This window comes from Oncorhynchus tshawytscha, linkage group LG12 (genome assembly GCF_018296145.1).
Source record: "Oncorhynchus tshawytscha isolate Ot180627B linkage group LG12, Otsh_v2.0, whole genome shotgun sequence".
Classification (NCBI taxonomy): domain Eukaryota; kingdom Metazoa; phylum Chordata; class Actinopteri; order Salmoniformes; family Salmonidae; genus Oncorhynchus; species Oncorhynchus tshawytscha.
In genome coordinates this window covers 35,995,854-36,018,848 of record NC_056440.1, presented here as the reverse complement: position 1 = coordinate 36,018,848, position 22,995 = coordinate 35,995,854, and the positions used below count along the sequence as shown (strand labels likewise).

Sequence of the window (22,995 nt, the reverse complement as noted above, 5' to 3'; positions counted from 1 at the left end):
GAAGGGCCGGTAGCAGAAGCGGTTCCCTCTCCAGAGACTGGCAGATGTCCACATCTATGTCCCAAAGCACGGGAGGAACAATTTGAGAGGGTGGAATGATGGGCGCACTCAGGATCAGAACCTCTCCCGAATTGTGGAGATGAGACAGGCCATCGGCTTTGATATTCTTAGAACCTGGGCAATATGACAGGGTGAAGTTGAATCTAGTGAAGAAAAGGGCCCATCTTGATTGGCTTGGGTTCAGCCGACTTACCGTCTGTATGTCCTCCAGGTTCCGATGGTCGGTTAGGATGAGGAATGGCTCCTTGGTGCCCTCCAGCCAGTGTTTCCCACTCCTCTAATGCCAAATTCCCCGCCAGGAGCTCCAGGTCGCCAACGTCCTAGTTCCTCTCTGCAGGATGCAGTTTCTTTGAGATGTGTGCACATGTATACAATTTCTGTGGGTTACCTTAGCGTTGGAACAGGAAGGCTCCCACACACACACACACACACTTCTGAGGCGTCCATCCACACCACGAAGGGCAGCGTATGATCTGTGTTTCGACAATGGGGCGGAGGTGAAACACCCGCTCAACAGGCGGAAGGCCTCATCGGCTGCAGGACTTCACACCAACTTACGAGGACTATCCTTGAGGAGAGGCGATGGAGCTGAAGTTCTTAATGAAGCGTCGGTAGAAGTTGGCAAATCCCAGAAACCGTTGGAGCCCCTTTATGGTGGTTGGGACTGGCCATGACCTAACTGCTTCAACCTTCCTTTCATTCCTACTCAATGGGGCGGCAGGGTAGCCTAGTGGTTAGAGCGTTGGACTAGTAACCGGAAGGTTGCAAGTTCAAACCCCTGAGCTGACAAGGTACAAATCTGTCATTCTGCCCCTGAACAGGCAGTTAACCCACTGTTCCTAGGCCGTCATTGACTGACTTGTCTAGTTAAATAAAGGTAAAATAAATAAAAAACCCTGTGGGCTGATCCAGTACCTTAAGTAGACAATGACCTGATGGAACTGGCACTTCTCAGCTTTAACATAAAAGGTGGTTATCCAGGAGGCATCTCAGGACTACTCGGACGAGAGAGATGTGATCCTCCAAGGTGGCCAGGATGTCATTGATATACACGATCACCTTGCACGCGATCATGTCCCGGGAACACCTCGTTCACGAAGGCCTAAAACACTGACGGAGCATTGGATAGTCCATAAGGCATCACCTTATACAGGGAGAGAGATCTGTTCAATGGTGGCCAGAGGTACCTCTACCCTCTCCCGTTGGTACTGGCCACCATTGAACAAGGTCATTTTCCACTCATCCCCCTCTCAGATGCGGATAAGATTGTAGGTGCTCTGCAGGTCCAGCGTCATAAAAGAACGGGCCCCACAGAACTGGTCAATGGTGGCCAGTACCAACGGGTAGAGGTACCGCTGGCCACCATTGACCAGTTCTGTGGGGCCCGTTCTTGGATCCCACAGTGAAGATGAGTGGTGCTGTGACGTGTGCGATAATGCCGGATCCCACTGGTCGATTGTCCAGGGCGTGGACTGAAAGAGGTGAGTGGGTGCAAGGAAATATTCATATAGATGAGGGCCTGGTCAATGAAATGCCCCACGGCACTGAAATCCTCTAGATAGAAACAGAGGTAGAAACACCACGAGGGACAGCCAACCAGTGAAATGAAAACCAGGAACGGTTTGGCGGAAAACAACGGAGTACTCATGCCTTTCCCAGGAAATGGATGATCAAAGGGCCACCCCTCTGCTCTCATGGATCCCGGGTTGGGGCACACTGGACTTTGCTGAAGCCTCTCCTGACCACAATGACTTCGGCGATGCCGCTCTGCTGCATGGACCCCATCTCCATGGGTTCAGGACGGCCGAAGGAGGGAGAAGAGTGGCAGGGTGGGCATCGGCACCACCGAAAATGGTTATCAAAACGAATGCCCATTGCGATGAGTGTGTCCAAGGAAAGGTTGTCATCCCGATACGCCAACTCCATTTGTACCTCTTGGCGCAGTCCTCCCCCGGAATAGGGTGCGGAGTGCCGGCTCATTCCATCCGCTGGAGGCCGCCACAGTCCGAAAGGTGACTCCTCCGTACTCCGCAGTAGTCTGAGCACCCTAATGGAGTTGGAAAAGCCACTCACCTCACTCTCTGCCCTCTGGAGGATGATCGAAGACCGTCCTGAATAGAGCCATGAACCACCAACCTTGGACCTTTCGGGGGTGGGGGCTCCTGTCTGATTTACAAAATGGAGGGAGCACTGGACTTGGAAACCACAATATTTCGATGGAGTACCGTCATACTTCTCCAGAAGGGACAGTCGGGCATGGCTGACCTGGGTGGACTGCTAGGTAGGCTGGGGGACTGGTTCACTGTGACGACCTGTTGTAGAAGGCCCTCTAATAATGGTATGAAGATCTTCTCTGGTGTTGTCAAGGCGGTGGAGAATGCGATGGACCTCCTCCATAGCCATACCCAATTGCTCCAGCTGGTCGTGGTGTTGGTTGCTTAGATGACCCTGTTCGTTGACCATCTGGAAGATGGCTTTATCTTCTGCTTCCGTATCAAGCGGTAGTATTCTGTTACTTATACACCGGGAGTCAGGAAGCAGGTGCAGAAGGTGAGTTTAATAATGATCAACTCAAATAAACAAAACATGAGAAGCGTACAGAACGTGAACGTAAACAATACTACCTAGTGACTGATGGCTACTGAGGGCTAAATAAAGGGAGAGAAATCAAGGAAATAATTATGTCCAGGTGTGCGTAATGATGGGGAGCAGGTGTGCACAATGATAGTTGCCAGGGCCGGTAGACGTCACTGGAGCGGGGGAGCAGGTGTAGGCATGACCAAGGTTGGGGAGTAATGGATTACATGTAAAGGATTACAAAAAAACTGTAGCTGCAATCCGTTACATTACCTGCAAAAATATTGTAATCCGATTACAGATACTTTTGAAAAACTAGATGATTACTTTGGTGATTACTTTTAAATTCAGAAAGGAGGTTTGCTGAGAAAAAAAATCTTTGTCACTTCTCTTGTTTTCTCAATGACATTGAAATCAGCATTGAAAAAAGGTGCAAGTTTAAATTTGTTCCACCTGAGCGAGTCTGACCGAGTCAGAGACCACTATGATGACACACCAAATGGGTTTGATAGATAGCGGGAAAAGAGCACGAATAGGCTTTTCTAGGATACAGTCCAAGCTATGTCTTCCAATGGTATGACTTCTGTTGGCATCCAAAGATTATCCAACTTGAATAAACGCTTGGAGGTAAGGATGACAGCAGTGGTGTAATCTACGGTGATACGGATATCACTTATTGTTATCTACATAGATGTTATCTACATTGATGTGAATCACACTGCTGCTCTCTCATTTAGCTATTTGCGCCTTACAGATTGTGGTTGTTGTGGGTGGCTGTTCACAAATCTAAATGTGTATTTGAACCCAATAATGGTTGAATTCAAGAAGTTTAAGCTGCCTATCAATCATTGCTTTTGAAACCAGTGGACAGTCAGTGAAAAATGTGCTCTTGCAACAGCTGCACAGTGCGGATCCCAGCCTATGGAATAAAAGTGGGATTTTTATAGCTCAATATAATTCATGCTAATAAAAATGTTTTATCCATAGGCCTAATGGACACATGTTCAAACTCGCACACATTTAATAGACATAAAGGGGTAATCTGTAGTTGCTACATCAATTTTTGGACTTGTAAATTATATATATATCCATTGATTCCTGAAGGATATAACTTATAAATGCCTCATGAGCTTAGTTCAACAGCCACACTCCATTAGAACCCAAAATATAAGCTTGTTTTCGCCAATGTTTGTAAATGTAAACAAACACTGTATAGCCTCAAAACATGGTTAAACCAATAAATTTGATATCATGGATGGTTAGTTCTTGTATCCATAGCTCTGTCTATTAATCTGAGAGTGGTTACATTTCTCCAGGCACCTCCCTCAGCTTTTTACCAAAACAGGCGGGGCATCCATTTTGTTATTGTTTCATCTGTGGATTTGCCCTTTAAACAGCTGCATATTATCAAGATATCAAAGTGTCACCAACAAAAGGTTTAACAATAGGCCTATAGAAAATGCAGCATATGGCATTAATTTTTCACATGTAAATAGCACTTTTCAGTCGTGCTCAAAGCATGCCATTCCATGAGTGCAGTATTTTTTTCCCAACTCGAATCAAACAGAGTAGGGCTGGCTAATAAATCCTTCATTTTGGGGTTATGCTCGAGTAAAACAATTTGGCTAATCTATACTTCCATATTTCCAAGTCCTATTCTTAAAGATCAATAGATATAACATGTATTGGAATGACTGGAATTCTGATAGACTTTGGTTTTTAATGTAAAGATATAATTGAATCGTATTATTATATGTAGTAGAAAGCAATGGGTTAGAAGAAGCCTACATAACCAACCAATGAAGTCAAATGTAACATCCATATACAGTGGAAGTTGGAAGTTTACATACACTTTAGCCAAATACATTTAAACTCAGTTTTTCACAATTCCTGACATTTAATCCAAGTAAAAAGTCCCAGTCTTAGGTCAGTTAGGATCACCGCTTTATTTTAAGAATGTGAAATGTTAGAATAATAGTAGAGATAGTGCTATAGTTCAGCTTTTATTTCTTTCATCACATTCCCAGTGGGTCAGAAGTTTACATGGCATTCAATTCGTATTTGGTAGCATTGCCTCTAAATTGTTTAACTTGGAACAAACATTTCAGGTAGCCTTCAACAAGCTTCCCACAATAAGTTGAGTGAATTTTGTCCCATTCCTCCTGACAGAGCTGGTGTAATTGAGTCAGGTTTGTAGGCATCCTTGCTCGCACACGCTTTTTCAGTTCTGCCCACACATTTTCTATATGATTGATGTCAGGGCTTTGTGATGGCCACTCCAATACCTTGACTTTGTTGTCCTTAAGCCATTTTGCCACAACGTTGGAAGTATGCTTAGGGTCATTGTCTATTTGGAAGATCCATTTGCGACCAAGCTTTAACTTCCTGACTGATGTCTTGAGATGTTGCTTCAATATATCCACATCATTTTTTGCCATTTATTTTGTGAAGTGCACCAGTCCCTCCTGCAGCAAAGCACCCCCACAACATGATGCTGCCACCCCCGTGCTTCACGGTTGGGATGGAGTTCTTCAGCTTGCAAGCCTCCCCCTTTTTCCTCCAAACATAACGATGGTTATTATGGCCAAACAGTTCTATTTTTGTTTCATCAGACCAGAGGACATTTCTCCAAAAAGTACAATCTTTGTCCCCATGTGTAGTTGCAAACTGTAATCTGGCATTTTTATGGTGGTTTTGGAGCAGTGGCTTCTTCCTTGCTGAGCAGCCTTTCAGGTTATGTCGATATAGGACTTGTTTGACTGTGGATATAGATACTTTTGTACCTGTTTCCTCCAGCATCTTCACAAGGTCCTTTGATGTTATTCTGGGATTTATTTGCACTTTTCGCACCAAAGTATGTTCATCTCTAGGAGACGTCTCCTTCCTGAGAGCTTTGATGGCTGCGTGGTCCTATGGTGTTTATACTTGCGTCCTCTTGTTTGTACAGATGAACGTGGTACCTTCAGGCATTTGGAAATTGCTCCCAAGGATGAACCAGACTTGTGGAGGTCTACAAAAAAAAAATTCTGAGGTCTTGACTGATTTCTTTCGATTTTCTCATGATGTCAAGCAAATAGGCACTGAGTTTGAAGGTAATGATGTCAAATGATGTTATATCTACAGTAGCTTTGATTGGACTGATACATCATACTTTCAAAATCTTAGCTAGCAAGCTAGCAGTCATCATGAATCAAGTTGACAATCTACTGGAAAATCTTTTTCAACCCTTGTCATATGAAGAGAAATAATGAAGAGAAATTATAGATAAAACGTATCTATCGGCCATTGGACATAAATATTACACAACAAGTTGGAAATCTCAAATTCAACACTGAGTTGTTTGGAAGGAATCAGTGACTAACTGCAAGCATTGCAAAGCAATCACTAGCCTGCCATTCAGTGTGGCGGGTGTATGGTCCAAGTCTGGATTTAAGGGTCTCTTTTCTAGGCTTAAAACGATTTAACATTGGACATGCTGTCAATCATTCAAAATGTGTATTCATTTGTGGATGTCCATCACCCATTTCGTAGGATATGATATTGTGGACTACAGGAAAATGAGGGCCGAGCACGCCCCCATTCTCATCGACAGGGCTGTAGTGGAGCAGGTTGAGAGCTTCAAGTTCCTTGGTGTCCACATCGCCAACAATCTATCATGGTGCAACCACACCAAGACTGTCGTGAAGAGGGCACGACAATGTCTATTCCCCCTCAGGAGAATGAAAATATTTGGCATGGGTCCTTAGATCCTCAAAAAGTTCTTCAGCTGCACCATCGAGAGCATCCTGACTGGTTGCTTCACCACCTGGTATGGCAACTGCTCGGCATCCGACCGCAAGGTGCTACAGAGTGTAGTGCGTCATCCAGGACCTCTATACCAGGCGATGTCAGAGGAAGGCCCTAAAAATTGTCATGTCATGTTCTCTCTGCTACCGCAGGGCAAGTGGTACCGAAGTGTCAACTGCCAAGTCTATGTCCAAAAGGCTCCTTAACAGCTTCTACCCCAAGCCATAAAGACTTCTGAACAGCTAATCAAATGGCTACCCAGACAATTTGCATTAACCCTCCATTTTTATGCTGCTGCTACTTGCTGTTTATTACCTATGCACAGTCACTTTACCCCTACCTACATGTACAAATTACCTCGATTAACCTGTACTCCTGCACATTGACTTGGTACTGGTACCCTATAGCCTCGTTATTGTTATCTTATTGTGTTACTTTTTAAACCTTAGTTTATTTAGTAAATATTTTCTTAACTCTTATTTTTCTTAACTGCATTGTTGGTTAAGGGCTTGTAAGTAAGCATTTCACTGTAAGGTCTACCTGTTGTATTTGGCGCATGTGAAAAATGTAATTTGATTTTGATTTGATGTTACGAATTACAATTTGTATTATTTGTTAAGAATTTGCAAATGTACAATATGTTAAGAATTTGCAAAATGTACAAAATGCTCCGGATTTGCAAAACATATGGTATGTTACAAATTCTAGCTAGGTGCCTAGGTGGCTAATGTTAGCTGAGCTAGGGGTCTAGGCTAGGGTTAATTTCAGGAGTTAGGTTAAAGGGTTAACCTCTACAAGATCGGTGCCCCCACCCCCGCGGGATGGTTGAGCTAACGTAGGCTAATGTGATTAGCATGAGGTTGTAAGTAACAACAAGTATATTTCTAAGTAACAACAAGTATATTTCTAAGTAACAACAAGTATATTCTCCTACATTAATTTCACATTTCCACAAACTTCAAGGTGTTTTCTTTCAAATGCTATCAAGAATATGCATATCCTTGCTTCAGGTCCTGAGCTACATTTTAAGCGAAAATTGAAAAAAAGTGTTGGATCCTTAGTAAGAGGTTTTAAGTAGCCATATGTCTCATGCAACCAAAAACAAACAGAACATATCATGCTAAATTGGTGTCTCGGGTTTACATACAGAACAATACAAAATGCTCTGAGACCAGGTTGGTGGTACAGTAAAATGTAGCACATGAAAAAGCATAGTACATATGGGAAGTACTTATACACCTTGATATAGGGGAGGCGCATTTAACCACATGAGGAAATTTGGCTTGGATGGAAGACATTTTTAAGTAAACCTGCAAAAGAGCAAATGTAAACCAGGGATAAAAAATACACTACCCTCCCCTGTGCCCAATAAAAAAAAAGTTTATCAACCCACCCTATTTTGGATCACTCCTCCGCCCCGATAAATTGCGATCTGTCCGTTAGAATAACTGTCCACATCTGCTTTTCTTCAGCCGATAATACCAGTGATTAACAGCAAAATTACTAGCCTATGTCCATCTACTATAGTAGAAAAGTTTAGGCTACCTAATATTTTGGTCAGCTTGTCGAGAAATAGCCTATTCCAAACTGACTCTGGGACAGTTGTGGGACGGTAGATTCCAAATGCATACAAATAGTAGGCTAAGACTACAATTAAAGGCAATGAGTCCGATGCAACAGATCACAACTTTTAGCTTAACATGTTGATAAACTATTATTTATTCACATTATACAGCCAGCAATGTGCCCCAGGCAGTAGGCTACGCGCGAATGTTCGTTCCATAATGCAATTAGCGGGAAAATAACGTCGTCAAAAGAGCACTGCACATGTGAGTGGTTTCATGTGACAGAGATTAAAATATCCTTTGGCAATTTAGAAAGAGAGGATATCTGATAGGATACTTTGACGCAATGTAAGACATGCCTGTGTGGAGCGACTTCAGTGTGTTCGAGACAACTGGGAACTAGGAAAAAAACGAGCTCCGAATGAGAAAAATCTTTTTGACCGGTCATCCAACTCGGAATTCCAACTCGGGAACTCTGGCCCCAACTTTTCCGACCTAAAACTCATCTGCCTATTTTTCAGAGTTCCCAGATGTCATGAAAGCACCAAAATATGCTGTAGCAGCAGTTCGTGCACTGTCTGACAGATTTTCCACTCAAAGGCTCTGTATCTGTAAATGTGTGATAAATGAAATAATTGAAGTCGAAAGTTTACATACACTTAGGTTGGAGTCATTAAAACTCGTTTTTCAACCACTCCACACATTTCTTGTTAAAACAAACTATAGTTTTGGCAAGTCGGTTAGGACATCTACTTTGTGCATGACACAAGTCATTTTTCCAACAATTGTTTACAGACAGATTATTTCACTTAAAATTCACTGTATCACACTTCCAGTGGGTCAGAAGTTTACATACACTAAGTTGACTGTGCCTTTAAACAGCTTGGAAAATTCCAGAAAATTATGTCATGGCTTTAGAAGCTTCTGATAGGCTAATTGACATCATTTGAGTGAATTGGGGGTGTATCTGTGGATGTATTTCAAGGCCTTCCTTCAAACTCTGCTCTGCTTGACATCATGGGAAAATCAAAATAAATTAGTCAAGACCTCAGAAAAAAACTGTAGACCTCCACAAGTCTGGTTCATCCTTGGGAGCAATTTCCAAATGCCTGAAGGTACCACGTTCAGCATTACAAACCGTAGTACGCAAGTATAAACACCATGGGACCACGCAGCTGTCATACCGCTCAGGAAGGAGACGTGTTCTGTCTCCTAGAGATGAACGTACTTTGGTGTGAAAAGTGCAACTCAATCCCAGAACAACCGCAAAGGACCTTGTGAAGATGCTGGAGGAAACAGGTACAAAAAATCTATATCCACAGTCAAAACGAGTCCTATATCGACATAACCTGAAAGGCCGCTCATCAATGAAGAAGCCACTGCTCCAAACGCCATAAAGAAAGCCAGACTACGTTTTTCAACTGCACATGGGGACAAAGATCATACCGTGTGGAGAAATATCCTCTGGTCTGATGAAACAAAAAGAGAACTGCTTGGCCATAATGACCATTGTTATGTTTGGAGGAAAAAGGGGCAGGCTTGCAAGCCAAATAATTCCATCCCAACCGTGAAGCACGGGGGTGGCAGCATCATGTTGTGGGGGTGCTTTGCTGCAGGAGGGACTGGTGCACTTCACAAAATAGATGGCATCATGAGGTTGGAAAATTATGTGGATATATTGAAGCAACATCTCAAGACAACAGTCAGGAAGTTAAATCTTTGTTGCAAATGGGTCTTCCAAATGGACAATGAACCCAAGCACACTTCCAAATTTGTGGCAAAATGGCTTAAGGACAACAAAGTCAAGGTATTGGAGGGGCCATCACAAAACCCTGACCTCAATCCTATAGAAAATTTGTGGGCAGAACTGAAAAAGTGTGTGTGAGCAAGGATGCCTACAAACCTGACTCAATTACACCAGCTCTGTCAGGAGGAATGGGCCAAAATTCACCCAACTTATTGTGGGAAGCTTGTGGAAGGCTACCCGAAACGTTTGACCCAAATTAAACAATTTCAAGGCAATGCTACCAAATACTAATTGAGTGTATGTAAACTTCTGACCCACTGGATGAAAGAAATAAAAGCTGAAATAAATCATTCTCTCTACTAATATTCTGACATTTCACATTCTTAAAATAAAGTAGTGATCCTAACTGACCTAAGACAGTGCATTTTTACTTGGAGTAAATGTCAGGAATTGTGAAAACTGAGTTTAGATGTATTTGGCTAAGGTGTATGTAAACTTCCGACTTCAACTGTACATAACAAATAATCTGTACACATGCTCCAATTTTAATTCCACAAAATGATGTAAATGATCCTATATAGTGATAAGCATGACCAGTCAAATGTATTTCCATCAATGAATATGCTAAAAAGCATTATTTGCAATGGGATTTTTTAAAATCAGGGCCAATTTTATGTATCGGCTTTTCTATTTTCTGATCTGAGAAAAGCAGGCTACTACTGGCTAACAGCAATGCTGCTTTGGAGTCTCAAGGAGATATATGCTGAGTTCGGAAATCCCGACATCCGACTTCAGTGCGTTCAAGACAACTGGGAACTTTGCTCGAACTGGGAAAAAAATCGCTTTGAACAGTCATCCAAGCTTTCCGACCTGAAGATCTCTGACATCATGATTTGAACTTTTTGAACTTTTTTTGAGTTACTAGTTGTCTTGGAAGCACTAGAGCTCGCCAGCTTGACATCCTAAAACCTGGAAATTAGTTACCGCTAGTTCATTCAGCCATTCATATGGTGAAAATTAATGGGGAAAGAATAGCGTTTTGGGATAAACACCAAAAATAAAGTCTGAGGTTAACACAAGCTTAGATCTGACACGTTTTGTTCTATGAGATAATATCAGTCAGTCAACATGTCCTTTCTGAATTAAGCAACCTTTATCTGCTGTATGTGCTTCTTAAAATGAAATAAACGCTTCAAAAAGTGATGTTAGCTGATGATGATTATATCATAGAACAAAACGTATAAGATTTCCTAAGCCTGTGTTTAACAAAAACCCTCCAATAACGGCATTCATTTTCACATAAGTTTGGTTCAAAGAACCATGGCGGAGTTAGTGCCTACAAAAAGACGCCATTACTATTTCTCTCACATGCATAGCAAAGATATTTATAACTAATTACCCATTCTGTCTGTGTGCATAGCTACTCAAGAAAGTGACTTTTTTATTATTTTTATTATTTACTTTATTATTTATTTTCAGGGTAAGTTGCTAGAGGCAGGTTGATTTGTTGCTAAATGTTGCTAAATGACATTGTGATGTCATTGCGTGATAACGTTAAACTACGTCATTACGTAGAATACACAATAACGTAACTTAAATTGACTGGTCAGCTTGGCAAAAAATATGATTTTACATTCTTTTCTGTACTTCTGGCTGTACAATTTTGATTGAGACATGTTGATTGATGTTGTAAGTTTGTTCAAGAACAAACATTCATGACCAACTATATTCATTGGGTTTGGCTCATCGAACCCGTACTACAGCTGCTGCAGTCAGCCAACAATGATTTGTAATTTGCTGAAATTGCTGCTGGCCTGCTGCTGACGTCACTCACAATGCACTTTTGCAGCCAGGCACAAGTGTGTGACAGAGAAAATATTTGTTTGTGTCATTTAGAGGGAAAATGCATGCATTTTAGTGTTTGTCACTTTTAAAAAGTTGCTAAAAGTTCCAAATACATTTTTAAAAGTAGCTAAATTTGTTGCTAGGTGCTGTTTGAAAAAAAAGTTGCCAGAGTCGTCTGAAAAATTGCTAAATTGGCATCACTGGTGACGTTGCAGGCTAAGCTCAGTGCTGCCCCCAAAAATGGAATGCCGACAGGGGTACTGCAGGCTTCCATTAGCTATTAAATTATCCTTCTAACTTCTTCTGTGTGCGATTTTAAAATAATCTGTTCAAGGACATACATCTGGTGTATTATTTTTTAGTATACACGAAGACTGACCACAAATATTAATATTAATATTAGATTGACCACAAATATATATATACCATTTTTCCATTCCTATAATGGATCCTGTTTTGTGCATACAATGCCCGCAGTACCGTGGTCGGCCTTGAACATCTGCGGCTTTAATGAGAGGGGGCAGTCTTTCTCCCCTGGTATAGAGGTGTTGGTTGTTTAGCAACAACTGATGCCTGCACAACTATGGGGCAAAACAAACTGGGTTGGCTTAGATCAGCATGTCCAAAACTTGGTCCTGGGGACCTCAAGGGGAACACGTTTTGGTTTTTGCTGCAGCACTACACAGCTGATTTCAAATAATCAAAGCTTGATGATTAGTTCATTATTTGAATCAATTGTGTAGTGCTAGGGCAAAAACCAAAACGTGCACCCCTTGGCCGAGTTTGGGAAACGCTGGCTTAAGTTGCTTACAACATGTAAGCTATATTTTGTCTCCAAAGTTTATTGAAAACATAACTACATCTGCACAATGAGCACTTGTTTCCTCTCAAATACATCCCTACAGTTGTTGGTTAGCTCCCTAGCGCACTTTAGCCATATTAGCATTGACATGAAATCAGTCAAAACACCTCAAAACAAGACATGGTATCAAGAACAAGATAAAACGATCTGAAACACCCCATGATCTGAAACGATTCCCCACATTGCAGTTTCTTGTCACTCGCTAGCAATCTGGCTATCCAACAACATGCTGACTTCTGTCCCATAGAGGCACACAGATGGTTTTTGTGACATTGTCCGATACACAGTATTTATTTTTTTACCCCCTTTTTTCTCCCCAATTTCGTGGTTTCCAATTGGTGGTAGTTACAGTCTTGTCTCATCGCTGCAAGTCCCGTACGGACTCGGGAGAGGCGAAGGTCGAGCGCCGCCCCATGGGCCTCCCGGTCGCGAACCCAGAATATCTGGTGGCACAGCTAGCACTGCGCCACCCAGGGGGCCACTGATACACAGTATTAACAGAAATCACTCTGCCATTTCCTGGTTGCTAAAATTCGAATAGTTTGCCCAATTTTTGTTTATATGACAAAACAAGCAAGTATCATGTAGAGAATCATAGTACCATCTAAATCGCTGTGAAAAATATTTTCTATAACCAAAAGTATTGTATATTCAGCTGTTTGAAGCTGGTGTACAAAAGTGAAAGATGCAAAAACGAAAGCATAGAAAGCATAGAAATAGTGCACATAGAATAGATCTACCACTTCTTAGACTTGCTTGATAAATCTATAACACACATTTCTATGTGAATTTGGTCAGGTCGCCCAAAAAGTTACATATTGTAGCTTTAATGTGAACATGCTTCTGTCTAATGCTCCATAATGATGTTTCCTCTTCTTTTGCAGATGTTTTGGTGATTTCAAGGATTGTGCTGCTTTACCTACTGTCCCGTGAGTCACAGCCAGCTGCACTCTAACTAACTGTACGCTTTTCATTTTAATTAGGAGCTTTCATTAAAAGCGCCCAAGAGAACATTTGCATTTACTTCAGAGACCAAAGCCTGTTTCTATAAATCAATAGGGATGTTTCAGTCCAGAGGCCTCCGCATGGATCGAGGGCACTCTGCATGGTTTCCAAGGCCAAGATCCTGGTTACAAAGACCAACATCCTGTTTCCAGAGGCGATCCCTCAGAGCGTCAGCAGACCCCACCTCTTCAGATGATGTCTACATCAGTTGCCTTTACGGTGATACTCTAGCAATACCTAAATATCCACAGCAACAGAATCAGAAGACGCCATTCATTCTGATTCAATACCCATGCAGGGCTGGGTTGGAAATGACTATGGTGCTTTAAAGCAATATCAAAACTCTATTGCTGTTACTTTCATTAGAAGATCCTGTTCTAACTCTACCTGTGTTCTCTCAGCCCAGGGCTTCCGCTGCACTCTGCAGCAGAGGCCCAGCTGCAGCAGTGCCAGGTTGACTCCCAAGAGCAATGCCAGAGGAGCGGGAGGGAGGCCAGTGAGCAGTGCTCTGGGTAGACTGGAGAACAGCCCAGGGAGGGGGACCAGAGCCATGAGCAGACCAGTTACTGCACCCGGGGGAGGAGGAAGGCGCAGAGACCCGGGCCAGAGACCTGGAGCTCAAATCAGGGGCAGGACAGGTAAACACCCTTCTCTTAGTGGAAAATATCTAATATATTCCAACTGTCAAAGTCTTTCTTTCTTGATCTCCTAATTTTTCATATCCTGTTTATATTTTCGCTTGCTTACACAGTCCCTTAATCCACAAAGCTAACTTGGAAGGAACACTAGCTTTGCATGTAACAAACCAAACACAAATCAAAATCCCAATTACTACTGCTTAAATGGCTGACCTGACCTGTGCTGCAGCATCTGGTGCTAAACTGTGCTCATCACTGTCATAATGGGTGACTGAGGCTGCTGTTTACTCTTTGTGCTAACCATTGAAAAAGCCCTTTGATCAGAGCTCTCTAATTATGAGCCAACAGTAGAGCTATACACACAAGCTTCCATCTGCCTCATAAATTCCCATAAACATAACCAAATAACATGGATAAACTAATCTTTTCCCTTTCTGACTTCAGGCTAAACAGCTGTGGTTTATTTTTGGTTGCCCAAATAAATAATCAATTTTATTACCCGTTCACATGAAATTTCCTCTCTGTGTGTTAGCTGCTGCTTTTATTAGTCACCTTTGAAATCCTTGATCGATAATGGTCACACACACACACACACACACACACACACACACACACACACACACACACACACACACACACACACACACACACACAGTCTTAACACTGCTTTAAATGAAGTTGTGCTCAATCTCTCATATACTGACCATGTTCATTTCAAGACATTGTATTTGGGACATTAGCCAAGAATGTATATCAAACATCTGCAGCTGTAGTTTCAGAAGGTAGCTGTTGACACTCCAAAACCACATCTCTCACATTGACTGACTGACTTTGTTATACATTTCTTGTAAGAATGTCCCAGAGTGCCCTGCAACACCAAACATAACGACACACATAGACAGCAGCAGGACACGTGGAGGGGGAGGAGGCCTTTCTCAACATCATCCACACTGCATCTTTATCTGCCTTCTTCATCATACTATGAGGATGAAGAGCAGGAGACGGATATAGAGATAGAGAAGGAGGATGTGAGGTATGGTTTTATTTATGGGTGTTATACAGGTGTTATAATGTCATACATATAGTGCATTCGGAAAGTATTCAGGCCCCTTGACTTTTTCCACATTTTGTTACGTTACAGCCTTATTCTAAAATGGATAAATAGATTTTGTTCCCCATCATTTTACACACAATAACTCATAATGACAAAGCGAGAACACGTTTTTAGAAACATTTCTGCAGCATTGAAGGTCCCCAAGAACAGTGGCCTCCGTCATTCTTAAAAAGGAAGACGTTTGGAACCACCAAGAATCAACTTAGAGCTGGCCGCCTGGCCAAACGGAGCAATCAGGAGAGAAGGGCCTTGGTCAGGGAGGTGGCCAAGAACCCGATGGTCATTCTTACAGAGCTCCAGATTTCCTCTGTGGAAATGGGAGAACCTTCCAGAAGGACAACCATCTCCGCAGCACTCTACCAATCAGGTAAAGTGGCCAGATAGAAGCCAATCCTCAGTAAAAGGCACATGACAGCCCGCTTGGAGTTTGCCAAAAGGCACCTGAAAGTACTCTCAGACCATGAGAAACATGATTCTCTGGTCTGATGAAACCAAGATGTAACTATTTGGCCTGAATGCCAAGAGTCACGTCTGGAGGACATCTGGCACCATGCCGTAGGGATGTTTTTCAGCAGCAGGGACTAGGAGACTAGTCAGGATCGAGGCAAAGATGAACGGAACAAAGTACAGAGAGATCCTTGATGAAGACCTGCTCAGAACCTCAGACTGGGGCGAAGGATCACCCTCCAACAGGACAATGACCCTAAGCACAGCCAAGACAACGCAACGCAGGAGTGGCTTCGAGACAAGTCTCTGAATGTCCTTGAGTGGCCCAGCCAGAGCCCGGACTTGAAGCCGATCAAACATCCCTGGAGAGACCTGAAAATTAGCTCTGCAGCGACGCTCCCAATCCAACCTGACAGAGCTTGAGAGGATCTGCAGAGAAGGGAGAAACTCCCAAAATACAGTTGTGCCAAGCCTGTAGCATCATACCCAAGACTTGAAGCTGTAAACGCTGCCAAAGGTGCTTCAACAAAGTACTGAGTAAAGGGTCTGAATACAGATTTTTTATTTAAATTGGATTTTTTTAAAATCTGGTGTAGAAATACGATAGCCACTGATCAAATTATGGCAGAGAAACACATATGGTGTGAAGTTTAGAAGTACATTTTAACGTAGTGAGGCTAAACTTGTCATCTATTTCCTTTCTAATCATATACATCTATTTATCACAGGCCAACAATAGAAAACAACGGCCTACAAGACACCACAGAAATGATCAGAACACCGACCCCTTTAGAAAATGTCACAATGCTGAACCCTACCAATAATACAAGTCTACAACAGGATCATAAAGAAACCATCCAAATACAAGAGTCCCCTACATTAAACCCCAGTCTACAGGGCCCCTCAGAAGATATCATCAGGCCACAGGTCCCTACAGAAGACCTCAACTCAATGGAGCCCACTGACAATCCCAGGTTTCAGGGGATAACACATTACAGAACAACTGGCCTTGTGTTCCCAAAGCAGAGAGCTCATGGATATAACATGGAACAGCAACAGGAATGCAACCCTCTCCAGATAATGCCGGCAGCTGTTCAAGGGAGGGCCCCTACATCTGTTAGGCAGCATGTGAACAGACTCCCCAAAATAAAAACCACCAAGACCTTTGTGTGGGGCCTTTCTGGACCCCAGGAGATTAAGAGTGTGTTTGTTCTGCAGAGGCATATTGGCAGATACACAAATCAGACATGAGGACATTCATAATGCCATTCACATTGACTCCCATGTCAATCCATATCTTGGGTTTGTTGGGATATCTTACCTGCCAGTGAGACCCAATTCATATCCAAACATAAGAAATAGTCAGCTGAAAGGTTAGACCTTACAGGGGGAGCTGTGATTGTAAAAACACAATCTCACATAACCTGATCCAAGGAAATGCCAGAGGCAAAGATGATATTGCGATCTTACTTCCTGTTCAGAAAAGGCAAATATGTGTGTTGGTCTCTTTGGGTGAAAGAGAATGTGGTTTCCTAATGAAAAGGCATGTAAACATGCATGTATATTACACATTTAGCTCTGGGCTAAAAATACCTCATATGAGATATCAAAGTACACAGATGGGCTTTGTGTTCATGTCAAGACTGGGTTCTTCAATTGTCCAGATCATTTTAGACATAATAGCAATAACATTACACGAATGGTGCAGTGAATACAGAACCGAAACGAGAGACATAAGAAAATACAAATGCATGCCATGGAAAACAGCAAGCGGATGGGGAATTACAATATATTGTGTTCAGTCCCACTGTTTATGTGTGCGATGGTCAGCTGCTGAGACATTTCCCAGTCATAAGCAGAACAGTGGAGAATTCTAGATAGACTACTGCCTGAGTGATGCCTATCCCCAGGACCCCATACTTCAGCTTTCCTTTAGTCCCATTACTTTATAAAATCAAAACCTTTCTGACCAACTCATTTGGCTCCATGACCAAAATCCCCCAAAAATGGCACAAATAACATTACCTTACTTCAGTTAATACCTTACAGTAAGTAGGTTATGGAATATCTTGTAATCATTCTGCATTGTTGGGAAGGGCCTGTAAGTAAGCATTTCAGTGTTAGTCTACACCGGTTGTTTACAAAGTATATGACAAATAAACATTTGATTTTGATACATTTTGCCCCCTTGTGGTGAAAAAAATGCATCCTAGTCATAGTCCAGGCTCCATTGGAGCCATACCATCTCAGTACTGCTGTTGATCAATGGCATTTGCCAAATACATCATATGACATCATTGGTTGTTGCAGCCAGATTTCAATTAAACACTTGAAAAACACCATAGGCAGTGTTTTAACCAATGACAAACAAGCCCAATGAAGGCTGCGTCACATCCAGCCGTGATTGGGTGTCCCATAGGGCGGTGAACAGTTGGCCCAGCGTCGTCCGGGCTTGGCCGTCATTGTAATAAGAATTTGTTCTTAACTGACTTGCCTAGTTAAAGGTAAATGAAAAAATGGAAATCCAACAAGTACATCCCTAAAGTTTATGGGGTTGTGCTGCTGATGCTAATTAACTTTCCCACAATCACATTAAATCAACCCTATAGTATTCTCTGAAGTCTGCACAGCACGTAATTGAGCATGGGTGGATTTGAGGGACCTCTAGGAAATTTAGTTCTCATTACTAATTTTGACATTGTTTGAGCCTTCTGTTTTACATTAGTGAGTTTCCAGGTGCTTTTCCTACCGTTCCTGAGTATTATGAGGATATTGCACACATACAATACAGATAAATGCATATGATAGGAATTACAATGCTTGTTTATATAGCCTTATGATTTTGTTTAAATGAATCATCACTATGTACCTAGTCAAAACATTCAGTACCCATACACCCCATAGGTCTTTACTAGTTATTACATTCCTGCTATGAAATACTACATTCTTCAGATCAGTATTTTAGCAAAGGCATTGAGGTTGTCCCAATTCCAACTAAGAGCCTTTTTTCTAAACACAGCAGAATCCTCAGCATACCATAACATCCCATATCAGTGCATATTAAGGATGCAAAATGTCTCACCAAATAATTACCCTGAAGATGTTTGCCATCAACACCCCATCCGTTCACATAGACCATTTTGAGTGACAACCCTTTACAGAAGACAACACTCTCTTTTTAGTCAATTTATTTGTACAAGACAAACGACCTTAAGCCTTGACAGCAAATTTGCGAATGGAATACAGGCGATCCTTTCTCTGCATCTTCTTCGTTCGGAGAGTCTCCTCATGCTTGTTGAGTCTCCTGCGGATGGCACGAGTCTTCCTGGGTCTCAGGTCCAAGGGCTTATATTTCTTACCCTGAAACATGACATTCACAGTCAAATTACAATAAACACTACATGGTCACTACATGTGATGTGTAATAAAAATAACCAGAACAAAACTCAAGATTAGGACTGCTGCTATTGCATTTTGCTTCAATTCTGGTCTTAAACTGGCCTTCAGCATTTAGCTGGGCTGTATAGTCAGGAGGCCTGGAATTTTGTGATTTTAGGGGCAGGGCCATTTGGCCTTCAAGAGGTGACCAATCTGCCAGGGCACCAAGGCCATTAACCAAAATATGCAATTAAATTGATGTGAAAAACAGTTATTCTGTTAAGAATAAATGTAGATGTGTGTAAATGTAGATAAATAGCCTACATGTCGGAGTGTAGGTGATAACAGGCTGTAGCCAATGCACATAGGTTATGTCCAGACCAGTGCAGACATGGAATCCCCTGAAAATACTTAACATATGTAGGATCATTATTAATATATAAAGGCTTGATTCTGTCCACATAATTGAGGCACTGTTCATTCAGCTAGTAACTCCTTGCAATTTTACCATAGTTTAAAACCTGGACATGTCATTTTATGAGGCATATCTTAATGTGTTCCGACCATAGGAATGCTAAGGGGACTCGTTTATAAAAACTTCCTCATGTGCCATTGAAACCAGTATTTCTATTTTTTTCCTACTTTCTTTCTCCAGCAGCCAAAGACACAATCCTAGTCATTAACAACCTATGCTTGTTTTTGCATCTTTAGATCATCCCTCTTTCTACAGTTCAGTATATTGTCATCTGTTATATGAAACTGCTCACTCTTATGTGAAGAAATAGCCTAATAGTTGATCAACATTTTAAGCTAAACGTTCTGACCTGTTGCATCAGCCTCATTGCTTTTAAAAGTTTGATGTACAGTGGTTGTATTCATTTTGGATCTACTTTTTCTAAACTTTTATTTAACTAGGCAAGTCAGTTATTAAGAACAAATTCTTATTTACATTGAAGGCCTAGGAACAGTGGGTTAACTGCCTTGTTCAGGGGCAGAACGAGGATTCGAACTAGAAAATGTTCAGTTACTGGCCCAATGCTCTACCCACTAGGCTGCCTGCTGCCCCATCTATCAAGTCCCTCAACTGTCCCAGAGTATGGTTGGAATATTTATTTCTCTCACAGAAGAACAATCTGACCAATAGAATAGGTAAACTTCTGTACTATGGGGGATAGTAGATTGACATAGGCTAGTGCCTTTGTGGTTGCTTAATCATATTGTTGGTTGACAAAGTAAATATGGACCAACATCTTCTATATGCCCATCAGAATTTGATAAGGACATGTGTTGTTTCATCCCTGATGTCGGTTTTCACTTACAGCGTACTTTGGAGCTGCGATGCCTGTGTGAAGGACTTGTGTTGGGCTAGTAACCAAAGGGTTGCAAGTTGAAATCCCCGAGCTGACAAGGTACAAATCTGTCGTTCTGCCCCTGGACAAGGCAGTTAACCCACTGTTCCTAGGCCACCATTGAAAATAAGAATTTGTTCTTCACTGACTTGCCTAGTTAAATAAAGGTAAAAGAAATTAAAATAAGTGGAGGGTGGTTGCTCTTACCTTGTAGAACTTCCTCAGGTTCTCCTTCTGAGTCTGGTTGATGACAGTCAGAACACGGGCGATGGATTTGCGGACGACACAACTGGAGAGGAAACAGATCAAATATGGGTTTAGTAAAATGCTAAATTTGAGCAGAATGAGACATTTTGACCTACTGCATATAAACCCTGCATAACATTTTTATTTATTTCACCTTTATTTAACCAGGTAGGCAAGTTGAGAACAAGTTCTCATTTACAATTGCGACCTGACCAAGATAAAGCAAAGCAGTTCGACAGATACGACACAGAGTTACACATGGAGTAAAACAAACATACAGTCAATAATACAGTATAAACAAGTCTATATACGATGTGAGCAAATGAGGTGAGATAAGGGAGGTAAAGGCAAAAAAAAAAAGAGGCCATGGTGGCAAAGTAAATACAATATAACAAGTAAAACACTGGAATTGTAGATTTGCAGTGGAAGAATGTGCAAAGTAGAAATAAAAACAATGGGGAGCAAAATAAATAAATAAAATAAATACAGTAGGGAAAGAGGTAGTTGTTTGGGCTAAATTATAGGTGGGCTATGTACATGTGCAGTAATCTGTGAGCTGCTCTGACAGTTGGTGCTTAAAGCTAGTGAGGGAGATAAGTGTTTCCAGTTTCAGAGATAGATTTTTGTAGTTCGTTCCAGTCATTGGCAGCAGAGACCTGGAAGGAGAGGCGGCCAAAGGAAGAATTGGTTTTGGGGGTGACTAGAGAGATATACCTGCTGGAGCGTGTGCTACAGGTGGGAGACGCTATGGTGACCAGCGAGCTGAGATAAGGGGGGACTTTACCTAGCAGGGTCTTGTAGATGACATGGAGCCAGTGGTTTTGGCGACGAGTATGAAGCGAGGGCCAGCCAACGAGAGCGTACAGGTTGCAATGGTGGGTAGTATATGGGGCTTTGGTGACAAAACGGATTGCACTGTGATAGACTGCATCCAATTTGTTGAGTAGGGTATTGGAGGCTATTTTGTAAATGACATCGCCAAAGTCGAGGATTGGTAGGATGGTCAGTTTTACAAGGGTATGTTTGGCAGCATGAGTGAAGGATGCTTTGTTGCGAAATAGGAAGCTAATTCTAGATTTAACTTTGGATTGGAGATGTTTGATATGGGCCTGAAATGAGAGTTTACAGTCTAACCAGACACCTAAGTATTTGTAGTTGTCCACGTATTCTAAGTCAGAGCCATCCAGAGTAGTGATGTTGGACAGGCGGGCTGGTGCAGGTAGCGATCGGTTGAAGAGCATGCATTTAGTTTTACTTGTATTTAAGAGCAATTGGAGGCCACGGAAGGAGAGTTGTATGGCATTGAAGCTTGCCTGGAGGGTTGTTAACACAGTGTCCAAAAAAGGGCCAGAAGTATACAGAATGGTGCCGTCTGTGTAGAGGTGTATCAGAGACTCACCAGCAGCAAGAGCGACATCATTGATGTATACAGAGAAGAGTCGGTCACTTATTCTTTCACCATAAACAGCCAACTCATGACAAGCTGACACTGCATAATCTCTGCAGTCCAAATAATACTCACATTTTAGAGAGCTTGGAGGCAGCTCCACCAGTAACCTTGGCTACGCGGAGCTGGGACAGCTCTACCTTCAGGTCATCCAGCTGCTTGAGCAGCTCCTCCTTTTTCTTGCCCCGCAGGTCTCTAGCCTTGATCTTGCCCTGTAATATTTACAAATAACGGAGATACAAGCTTTGAAAATCGATTTGGCCAACAGTTAATTAACGAACTAGCTAACTTACCCATGCAACGTTAACGTTAGTTCGCGAAAGTAACGTACTGTCAACGTGGGCTGATAGCTAATGAATCTCGCTAGCTATTCTAATTGGCAACACATATCGAAATAAGTTGATAAGTAGTGTAATAATTGATTGCTAACTGCCGTAGCTAGTTAGTAGGCCAACAACCATTCCATTTGGAAGTAGTTAGGAGACATGTTTGACAGCTAGCCAACGCGTAACTAGTTCGTTAACATTAGCCATCCATTTGCTAGTAGCTAACGAGCTTGCCAACGTTAGCTTAATAGCGTTCAGCTAGCTCGCGTTCGGTTTTTATGGTGACAAGCGACAAAAGGGCCTTTCTCGAAATATCACAAACATATATGGCGAGATAAGATTCTCATCCTTATGGATGTTATCAAGAGTGGTTGTTTTATGTGGAATAGGCAGGACAATTTTCCCGAATTGAACGAAAGCCACGAGCCTCTCACCATGTTCGTCGACGCTGCCACAGGAAAAGAAAGAACGAAAATGTGTTGGCGCAGAAGCTATCTTCCGGTCGGAGGCATCATTTTTGTTGCGCATGGGTGAAATGCCTACAGCACCACGGAGTGGATTCGGCTGGGAATGACTTTGTTCTGCTGCACTTAGAATCATTAA

The 22,995-nt window shown here is 42.1% G+C and overlaps 2 protein-coding genes across 2 annotated transcripts in view; one reads left to right on the top strand and one right to left on the bottom strand.

Moving 5' to 3' along the window:
- LOC112263079 overlaps positions 1-17,792 on the top strand; it is a 32,207-nt gene extending 14,415 nt beyond the window's left edge. Inside the window, exons 2-6 of the mRNA XM_024439069.2 lie at positions 13,327-13,371; positions 13,502-13,666; positions 13,849-14,085; positions 14,938-15,118; positions 16,375-17,792. Coding sequence (XP_024294837.1) covers positions 13,504-13,666; positions 13,849-14,085; positions 14,938-15,118; positions 16,375-16,897 — 1,104 coding nt within the window. The 5' untranslated portion in view covers positions 13,327-13,371; positions 13,502-13,503 and the 3' untranslated portion in view covers positions 16,898-17,792. The remainder of the gene's footprint in view (positions 1-13,326; positions 13,372-13,501; positions 13,667-13,848; positions 14,086-14,937; positions 15,119-16,374) is intronic.
- Positions 17,793-18,817: 1,025 nt separating this feature from the next.
- On the bottom strand, positions 18,818-22,929 carry LOC112263081 (60S ribosomal protein L35). The gene is made up of 4 exons (XM_024439071.2): positions 22,827-22,929; positions 22,142-22,278; positions 20,581-20,662; positions 18,818-19,006 (listed from the first exon to the last, which is right to left on the bottom strand). Exons 1-4 carry the CDS (start codon positions 22,827-22,829, stop codon positions 18,857-18,859), a joined length of 372 nt encoding a protein of 123 aa, XP_024294839.1. The 5' UTR covers positions 22,830-22,929; the 3' UTR covers positions 18,818-18,856.
- Positions 22,930-22,995: the final 66 nt, after the last annotated feature.

Excerpts from the sequence above, each read along its gene's own strand:
- LOC112263081 (XM_024439071.2), bottom strand. Across the intron at positions 20,663-22,141 it reads GCCTCCAAGCTCTCTAAAAT|TTGTGTCGTCCGCAAATCCA; the intron begins GTGAGTATTATT and ends TTTCCTCTCCAG. Across the intron at positions 19,007-20,580 it reads ACCTGAGGAAGTTCTACAAG|GGTAAGAAATATAAGCCCTT; the intron begins GTAAGAGCAACC and ends GTCATGTTTCAG.